Genomic DNA, 10,086 nt, shown 5'->3' with positions numbered 1-10,086 from the left:
ATTTCTGACACATAGAAATCGGTGACCTTTAAGCTGGAAATGCTCGACTGGTGTTGCGGCCTTGCTGTCTTTTTCCATCATAACTGGAGGTGCAGAGCAGAGACACATCTTTTTTGCAGAGGTGAGTATGAAATGCCAGTCTGTCAGCTCCTGTCTGGTCTCAGCTGCGCAACACAGTATGGGGATTAGACTGCTTTAATAAGTCCATTTATCAGTTGAGCTTAAGCTACCTGTCAGTGAGACAGTTTCATGGGGACAAAAGCATGAACTAAAAATTTCTTGAAATTCTTTCCATTTGGCCAAACAAATCCATCTTTTTAACCTTCTAAATGAATGACAGATGATTTAAAGGGAGATGAGACATATTTTCTTGACAGCACTTTCATTCAATATATCATTCATAACTAATTGATAAGTGACCTCACTGACTGGAATCCCTTAGTAATAATATCAGGAATTTCTTTGCATAATTCATAATTGTCTGACCCATGTCTGCCTGTGAACCGTAATATGAGCGCATCAATCGCTTTTGCAACAGGATATTTTATAAATGATTGCAGCAGGTTAAAGCAAGATGACATTTCTCTTCTCTTGTCTCGAAAGCAATTCATATAGTGACCGATTTAGCTCATTTTCACGGTGATATGATGTATGCTCGCATTAGGCTTTCATAAACATCTTGACAACAGATTTGTAAGCTATAAGCTAACATGGTGATAAGTTGCAGCTCAATCAAAAACAAGGCAGTGAAAACAAAGAAGCAGCCGTGATAAAAAAAACAACTTAAAGTAAGTCAGTGACTGATTTCATGTAAGAAACGTGTCACACATAGGAATGTGATCAAAGGGAATAAAATTTTATTTGCTATTCAACCATATCAAGAACAACATCACCCTTGGCAGAAAACTCATTTTACAGTCTACCACCATCAAATAATTAACATCCAACACTCTTATTCCCTAGTGGTTAGTTAATGTGCAAGTGGTTTCTACATGTGCTGATAAGACGTTGACATTTTTTAATTTTTTTATGAATGGAAGTTATTAGCTGTACTAATTCAGCTTGTAGTGTTGCTAAGTAGTTAGACTGATTAAAAGTAAACCAGAAGGGGTAATGAAGAGCTGAGCCATGCAGGAATCAAGTCTTACTGATTTAAGATAAAAACATCATTACTCCTGCTGCACCACCATCAGGACAAACTTAAAGCTCTTGCCCACTAGTGGTAAGAATCTGATAATAACAGTGCCATTTTTATCCCATTTAAGTTTTGTTTTACGGTGTGTAATAAACATCACAACCTCATGAGGCTGCTAGTCTTGCAATACTCTTTTTTTTATCCTCATAGTGTGTCACAGATATTTTGTATAATTCACGATACAGTCAATAATAAAGTCAGAGTACCTTGATGGTTTTTTATGCAAAGAAAAACATATAACTATATACTATTAAGGTGGCAAATGTTTTCACAGAAAATAAATAATTATCAAATCTAGCCGTGATGGAACACATAGGTAATCTAGGAATTCCTGCATATCCACATGCAAAATACAAAAAGTGCCACAATTTGATTTTCTCCACATAATGAAAAAAAATAAACAAATAAAACAACATTTAGAAGTTAATTACAGGCTTTAGTCATCTGAACACATGGTTAACTATTATAACGCCACTGTGTGTTGAATGGCGTTAAAATTTAAATTAAATGACTTTAGTGTTTCAAATAATTATGATTACGTGATTTTGATTGTTCGCAATCTTGGGGTTTTTTTTGTTTTTTTTGTTCCAGCTGAGTGTCTGAGCAGTTTTTACTGATATGACATCCTTCTTATGTGGCACAAGCCATAGTGCACATACAAAAAGTGGCTGATAGCAGGACAGTGTCTTTATGTTTGCCTCTGTGTGAAGTGTTTCAGAACTTGCCTAGGGGGGGCAGTGCCCCTGCCTTCACAAGCACAGCTGAGAGCAGGTCTGCAGGTCCGGAGGGGTGAGACACAGCGGTGGCAGACGGATCTCCGTGCTTATGATCACAGTTCGCAGGCATGGAAAGCTTTACTCGATTTAATGTGGACTTGCCAGCTCCACTGCTTCCACATCCACCCAAACTGGTTTTACTGTTTTCTGCTGTGGGGATGACTGTCCCCAGGTGGGGGTTGCCCACTGCAGGAGTCCCTGTGGACTCCATGCTGGTCTGACAGCAACACAGCAAACGAAAGAAGGCGGCTCTCATCTCCCTGCTGGATAGAGTGTATATTAAAGGATTGAGGGCAGAGTTGAGCACAGCCAGAGCGATGAACCAGTCCACCTGGTAGAGGACTGGGCACTGATCTGGGCTGCAACCAACATCTAACAAGAGTAAGAGGAACAAGGGGGCCCAGCACATGATAAATACCCCAAGAACAATCACCACCGTCCGAAGGAGAGCCAGAGAGCGCTCAGAGGGCCGGCTGCTCACTCTGCGGCCGCTGGAGGTCACCAGGCGGTAGATCCTGATGTAGAGAATGACAATAGCCACCAAAAGGGCACTGAATACACTGATGCAGAAGGCAATGTAACTCTTAGCATAGAGCGGCAGCACCGTAGAGCAGGAAGCCAGATTATTTAGGCAGTTCCAGCCGAGGCTGGGAAGAGCACTGAGCAGCACTGACACGAACCAGCAGGCTGCCAACAGTGCAAGAAGTCTGCCTCGACCTGCTGTCTCACAGGGACGCAGACGCACCATTGTCATGTGTCTCTCTATGCCAATGGCCAAGAGGCTGAAAGTGGAAGCACTGAGAGCGACAAACATGCTTCCCTCTCTGGCCAGCCACTGAACTGGCGTCAGGAAAAAGGTGTTACGTCCCGAGGTAAAGATGTTTACCACATAAGCCACACCAGCCAGCAAGTCTGACAGTGCCAGATTTCCAATGAGAAAGTACATGCGACTGTGGAAGCGCTTGTTCCTCCACAGAGCGAGCAGAACGGTGATGTTCTCCAGAACGATCAGCACGCAGATGAAAAGCAGCACGGCCGTCTTACAGGCCCCACCACTGCGGGGCCGGTCCCATTTCCCAGAGTGGTTGTAGTGGCTGACTATGACAGTGTTCATCCCTTCCTCGAATACGTTCCCCATGCTGCCTGGCCTGTCCTGACCTTCCAGGGCCACACAGCAGAGGGCGCCACAGCACTGGAGAGAGAAGCTGCTCAGCCTGGCAGCGTCACAGCTGCCATCTTAAAGCCTCTTCAAGCACCTGCCAATCAAAAGAACTTCACTGATAAAATGTCATTTTAAATGAAACATTAAAACAAGCAACCTAGAGGAAAACAGACTGTATATTTGATATAATCAAAATCAAATATACAGTAAATAATACATAAATATCTTTTATTCCAATGTTTTGATGAAAACAAAAAATATATCTTTTAAAAGAATAAAATAAAATCAACACTGTGAAAAACAACTTAAAGAAACAGTTGAAACAAACACAGATTGTCAGCAACAAAACGAATAAAAAAGAGTTCAGTAATCAAATGTTGGCCAAAATCAGTTTAAAGGAAAAGAATGGTGTTTTGGAGATGAAGAACTATTCTCCTGTTCTCGAGCTATGTCTCATATTGTTACATTCAGAGTATTTACGCTTAGCTGCTTACATTTTTATTTACAAAAAAAAAAACAAAAAAACCCCAGAATAAATAGTGTCTTCCATCACTGCTTTTTTTTTTTTTTTTTTTTTTACACTTAAACAGGACGCCTTCTAATGATGATCTGAGTCTAATAACTTTCCCGTTATCTGACCTTCTGGAAAAAATCCCGCTATTCAGTTTTTTATCTGACGTCATTGTTCTGCAGACTTCACGTGCAGTTGGTTGTCCTTACCTTTTTGCGTCGTTGGATTCATCTAAACATCCTTGCGTGGCGACTTTTCCGCAATTTAGAGCATATTCTTCTCTCCTGTGCTGAAAGAATAAATAGCTGCAACCAAAAAGGGTTGAATAGCCTAAATCCAAAGTAAAACTAAAAGTCCATATTTAGTCCACAAAAAAAAATGTCAAAAGTTTGTATTTTCCCCAAAAGAATCCACAGTGACTTCAGTCCCACACTTTTCTAAGTCCTTTTCGCCCAGTGCTTTCCAGCTCAGACTGTTCCGCTCCCAGTCAGCCCTCCCAGGCGGTGGGGCGGGATCCTCCCCCCCCCGCCTTTTTTTTCATACCATTAATGATGAATCAAGTCAGAGGTCCTGTCGGGAGCGCGAGCGCGTCTCTTTGCCAGAATCTAAACTGTTGTACACTGATGAGTAAAATCCCATTTAAGCATCTGGATTCTCAAAGGCAGGAGTTTAAAAATTTTTTTATGGTTTTTAAAGCGCATGTCAGAGTTGTGTTTGTGTTCTCAGTGAGGAAGGAGCGCCTCTGACTGATCCAATTAGTTTCAGTGTGTCATAGGATAATTGCTGCCCTTACTTGTAGCAGCAGGTTAGTCTTTTGCCCTGAAGCCCCCTCTGTTTTTTTCACTGTTCACTGCATCACTGTTAAATGGCCTAACATTTTGATTTTGTTTGGAACCCTGCAGGATCAGCCTCTTGTTTAGATTCTTCATTATTGTCCCTGCATACATGAAATATTCTCTCAGTCATTTTCCAAAAGCTAGCCAAAGCTAAAAAAAAAAACAAAAAACAAAAAACCAACAACTAAAAAAAAAAAAAAAAAAAAAAAAAAAAAAAAAGGCATATTCCATCTATTTAATAGTTGGCCACATTTTAAAAAGCTGATGTTTCACATGTTTTTATTGGCTCTTCTTTAGGATTAATCTTCTCTGCTGACAGGCCAAGAGGTTGGAATTTATATTGGTGATGTGATGAGTCATTGTTTTTTCATGTTCAGATTAAGGATCAGGGTCCCTTTGGTCCTGAAGTCTGTGAGATAGGTCAGACCTCTCCCATTGGAATCAAGTGCAGTAGATGAGAATGGAAAACATTTCTTTTCTCCTTTTTTGTACTTTTTTTGGTGACTAAAAGACAAGACACTATGCCATGTGCAAGCCACAGAGTTGCATGTCCATTTGCAAAGAGAAGGTTACATCACTGTTTCAGCTGCATGGGTTACTGCAAGACTGGCGGTTTAGTGCAGTATTAAGAGTAACAATGGTGGAGATGGTCTAAAACTGTGTCTCTTTGCAAAGGACTACATGTTCTGAAAATAACCGGCACTATCACTAAGTACGTACATCCCCACCATCCCAACTTTTCCTATCATCCTGCCATAACATCACTTTATAAGTCAATAAGGAACTCTTAAGTCTCAAATGCACATGGACCAAAAGTCCATGTGCATTTGAGTGTTTGTTTCCATGTTCCATGGCGATGAAAGAATCCATTTCCGAAGGACAATCTCGAGTAGCTGCTAATAGGCCGTTTGTTCATGTCATTAAGGCTGAAACAATTCATCTGAACAGATTTGGATTTAAAACCAATAAGGCTGCAGACATTTAAGCCATTCATTCATTCCTTTTCTTAAACCCTGTGTCCAATTAAGGGTTGTGGGGAAACTGGAGCCTATCCCAGTAACTACTGGGCGAGAGGCAGGGTAGACCCTGCAGGTCCTCAGTCCATCACAGGGCAGCCAAATATGAGATTAAAAAAATAAAGTAACTTTTTTTACACAATCACAAAGGGTTGCATTTGTTCAGCTTGTGTTACAGCGTGAGAAACAAAGCCAAAGCAAGGCAAAAAATCCATTTCTGATATGATTGGAGAACATAAAATAGCAGTTTTATTTTCTTTTTTCATCTGTCCATTGTGGTGACAGCTCACTTTTTTTTCTTCTCCTTTAGTTTTGTTTGGTATTCTTTGTTTTTACTGGATTAAAAAGAAAACATTGGAAAGGCCAGAAAGAGACTGTGATGGATGACAGTGACAGTCCTGGCCAAAGCAGACAGACAGCGTGATAAATATTGATAAAAAAAAAAAAAAAGAAGAAGACTGGAAAGAGCAAAGGATGGAAGAGTGACCGAGCAGGCAGAGTTTACTTATCCCATCTCTCTTACACTCCCTGTGGTAAAATGCTGATTGTGAGGAGTTACAGGCAGTTTGGGCCTCTTGCAAATGTCAGCCCAGTCAGTGTAAATTAATGAATGACCCCCAGAGTTGTTGACTTTACCCTGAGTAGCAAGAGATGTACCGACACTGTGACAACCCATTAATAACTGCATGGTAACGCCCCCAAGCCTTGGCTCTGTGCTGCCGCAAGCAGGGCGCAGACTTCCTGGATGTTTGGTGCTGTGTTGGAAAGAGGAAAGTAGCTGCAGGTCACATGAAAAACTGGCCTCATAGGAAAGGTTTTGGAACAGCTGTGACATTGGTGCCTGTTTCTTGATCTGTGTGTGGCTGGTGTGTGCAGCAGCATTGTGAGTCAGGGCACACTGACGCAGACTCTGGTGGTGAGACAGAAGTTTAGGAATGCTAAGTGTAGTGGGAACGAAGCAGGAGTTTTCGCCATGGAAAAGGAAGGCCTCGACCTTTGTTCAGCTCCTGCTGTTTACTCACACAGATTCATACTGCCATGTTTTATTCAGACACAGATGCACTTAAGAATTATTTTTTGTTAAAAATAAACGTGAGACTGATTTACACAACAGATATTTGCCAAGAGACACAGTGACAAACCAGACTATTCAGGAGTATTTATACAGAGGAATATAATTATTAATAAGGAGTGAAACGGAAGCTAGATGCAGCAGTGGAGCAGGAAGTAAAGTCAACAAAATTCAAAAAGGGCCAGACTCAAGTCAAGAGAAACAGAAAGTAAAATTAGCCAGACTACAAATTAAATATGAACACTGAATCTGTAGATGCTGTGAAATGTAATTATTTAATATGTTATTGATAAAAAGGGTTTTGGACTAGAAAAGTGCTCAACTTCTTCCAAAACCCTTTTCGAACTTCAAAAGCTTGTTTTGCTTTATCATTGTAACAAATATTTACTTTGTTTAAAATTTTTTCATTTGAAATAAAAAAAAAAAGAACAAATTACAGACAAACATGAGAATATAACAACAAACTGAAACCTGAGAAGAGTTAAAACCAGAAGCAGAACAAAAAGGCAAAGAGCATGACATTATCTGAGGTTAAATTTGAATAATTACTTCCTTATGATGGAAAAAAAGATAAATCATGTAACTGACAACATGTTACCTTTAGATGAGTTTTTTTTTTTATTTTAAATTTTTTTTTTGCATGTGTTTGCTATTTTAACTTTATGAAATGGTTGCACACATACACAAATGAACTCTGTCTTGAAGGAGATGAAATACTTTGTGTCCAGGTAGTGCAAAACCAAATAGATATTTTGCACATTAAGCTAAAACACCAAGAAATATTGGTTTTGATTTGTTACTTCTAATAAAAGCTAAAGCATAAGAAACTAGAATAATGGCATGTTGAGGGTATGGGGATTGTTCTGTCTCTTCAATTTCTGATGGATTGAATATTTGTTTCAGATTTTTCTGCAGATTTCTATTTGACCTTGTTGAACACCAGCCCAACTGTTTAACACATTTACCCTGCAGGGAAAGGGTACATATTGCCATTACATTACAAGACACACCCCAGATAGCAGGCACATTTGGACTTAATCTGGACTACTTTTGCCACTTATGGCTCAGTTGTTTCCTGGGAAAGCATTGTGTGACCCACATGTGGTCCAAATGTATGTATAGCTATTTCTATGGGGTTACTGGAGGGATACTTGTGGTGGTAATGTAATGAAGTTCTGACAGCCACATTAACAAGAAGTCAATTCTACAAGTCAAGACCAAATGTGGAGCAAACCAAACTGCAGACATGGCCGTAGTGGTTCTCGTTTCTGCCTGTGGTGATTTGTGCAGGAATCAGCCCCTCTCAGCCCACCTGGGCTTTTCTAATTATTCCCTGTCTCACCTGTACATAGCACCACTTACACCCTCTCCAGTCTCTGCTTTTCTGCCAGATTATTGGCAGCGTTGTGTCAGCTGAGGTCCAACAGTTTCTTCATCCAACTGTTTTCCAGTTGCTGATCATGTTACAACAACTACCCTCTCCTTACCTATAAGAAGAGCTTCTCCCTATTGTGATAATCTGGACATTGACTCATGTTCTGATCCAAGACCACCAGTTCTCGACTACCCACTGAAGTATTCTGACATCTAACCATTGCTTGTTTCTGTTTTTGTTTTGTTTTGATTTGTTTTAAACCACAGGTGTCAAACTCCAGTCCTCGAGGTCCTTTATCCTGAAGGTTTTTGTTGTCTCCATGTTCCAACACACCTGACCAAAACTTAAGGTTGACAAGAAGCTGCTGGATGCATTTGATTCTAATCAGCTGCGTTGGTAGAGGGAAACAACAAAAACCTGCCAGATACCGGCCCTCGAGGACTGAAGTTTGACACCCCTGTTTTAAACCATACATCTGGATTTTGGATTAATACCACAAAGCTTTTTTCAGATCCCCAATTCAAGCTGTTCTGGATTACACCTCCTCTCCACTCTCCACTGGACCAGGCTGCCTTCCCAGAGTTTCTTTGCTTTACTCCTGTCAATAAATCTACTCTCTTCTTAACCACTCATGCTTGTGTGTGGATGAATTTCCTTAGCGTTACTGGTTACGCAACCCCATTTTACTGGGACTGGTCTGTATACTTGCCGTCCGATACAATCTGAGCTCATTGTATTTCAGGAATGATATTTCAGGAAGTGGTAATGTTACATAGGAGCATGCCAGATATCTTGCATTGGCATAAAGTGCAATAAGAGTAAAACTTAATTTAACTATAATGCAACACACATTGTATTTCCTTTTATGGTTTCCTTTTACCAGTCAGAGAATGCCTTCACATAACTGCCAGAAATACTCATTTATTATTTCGGTCACACTTATCCAAAATATTGTACAACAGTGTTTACAAGAATGTACTAATATATTAGAAGTAAGTTGAGCACAGACATCTATTCATTCATTGAATAATGAAGCCACTGGCTGCATATAAGCTATAAAATTGATTATTTCTAATTACTTCTAATCTCATCCAGCATCAGTCCCAATCACATTTAGTGTTCTTTGGTGAATGATTGATGCTTTAGTTAGTTCAGATGCCCCCATACCTGAAGAAAAAATGGCACGTTCATTTGACAGGAAATGATTGAAAAGCTCTACTTTTTCAAATGTGCCTCCACTCACTTGTGTTATCTTATAATTCTTGGCTTTTTGTGGTTTTGTGTTGGATTTTAGTTTAGTTTGGGTTCTGGTTTGTTGTTGGGCTTTATCTTTATTTGAAAGAGTTTCCTTCTCATGTTGCCTAAGGGAACTACGCGCTGTGAGTTTAGCCAGGCCATGAGTTCACTGCAAGCCACACTGTGCGTCAGGCATCTGATGATTCCAGTTATCACATGATATTTAATGTGTGCATACTGTACAATGTTGATAGCTGCTGAATCATTGGAGGCTTAAACCATTAGGAGCAACATGGATTCACATTGATATTGTGAAGATTTAATGCCCTGACAGATGGAAAAAAGTAAACAATCTGTTTACTGCAGTGTGTTAATTGTCACTGGTTTTCACTTTATTTAAAACTTGTAATTCCTTTGTTTCATTCTGTCCTTTACTATTTTTTTGCATTGCTATAGCAGTATCATCACTATCATGTAGACCTTCTGCTGCAGCAGAATCGAATGAGTTTGCTAAATTACTAGCTGTTTCAAACTAAATCTGTAAACCTTACTTGCTTAGTAACTAAGTTACTAAGCGGCCCAGCTCTGGATTCTTCTATAGACAGGCCCAACAAGTCAATACAAAAAGTGTTTGCAAAATTGATAATATGTATGAGTATCACCCATTTTGCAATAGATGAGCCCTGCTAAAAAGATTGGCACAAGCACAATCTGTATTCAGTCTACTAGAAACAAAAGAAAGAAGTTAAAAGTGCATGTTGTGGCTCATTCCACAGAAATACCAGCACAAAATCTGATGCTGCAAGCAAAGAACACCACCACTTATCTTGCTTTAAGACTTTCGCACCAGGATGGGTGAAGGGTTGTCATTACAGGTAGATGTCAGTGCCATGAACTGTGTTTACAT

The 10,086-nt window shown here is 39.9% G+C and overlaps 1 protein-coding gene across 1 annotated transcript; it reads right to left on the bottom strand.

Annotated features, from left to right (window-relative positions):
- Window positions 1-953: 953 nt before the first annotated feature.
- Window positions 954-4,082, bottom strand: s1pr3a (sphingosine-1-phosphate receptor 3a). Its single transcript, XM_079245003.1, has 2 exons — window positions 3,854-4,082; window positions 954-3,227 (listed from the first exon to the last, which is right to left on the bottom strand). Exon 2 carries the CDS (start codon window positions 3,107-3,109, stop codon window positions 1,910-1,912), a length of 1,200 nt encoding a protein of 399 aa, XP_079101129.1. The 5' UTR covers window positions 3,110-3,227; window positions 3,854-4,082; the 3' UTR covers window positions 954-1,909.
- Between the last annotated feature and the right edge of the window lie 6,004 nt (window positions 4,083-10,086).

Source organism: Telmatherina bonti (assembly GCF_933228915.1).
Source record: "Telmatherina bonti genome assembly, chromosome: 8".
NCBI lineage: Eukaryota > Metazoa > Chordata > Actinopteri > Atheriniformes > Telmatherinidae > Telmatherina > Telmatherina bonti.
The sequence above is the reverse complement of the archived record's forward strand: the minus strand, read 5'-3'. Positions and strand labels throughout refer to the sequence as shown.

Coding starts and splice junctions, on each gene's coding strand:
- s1pr3a (XM_079245003.1), bottom strand. CDS start 3,109: ATGGGGAACGTATTCGAGGAAGGGATGAACACTGTCATAGTCAGCCAC.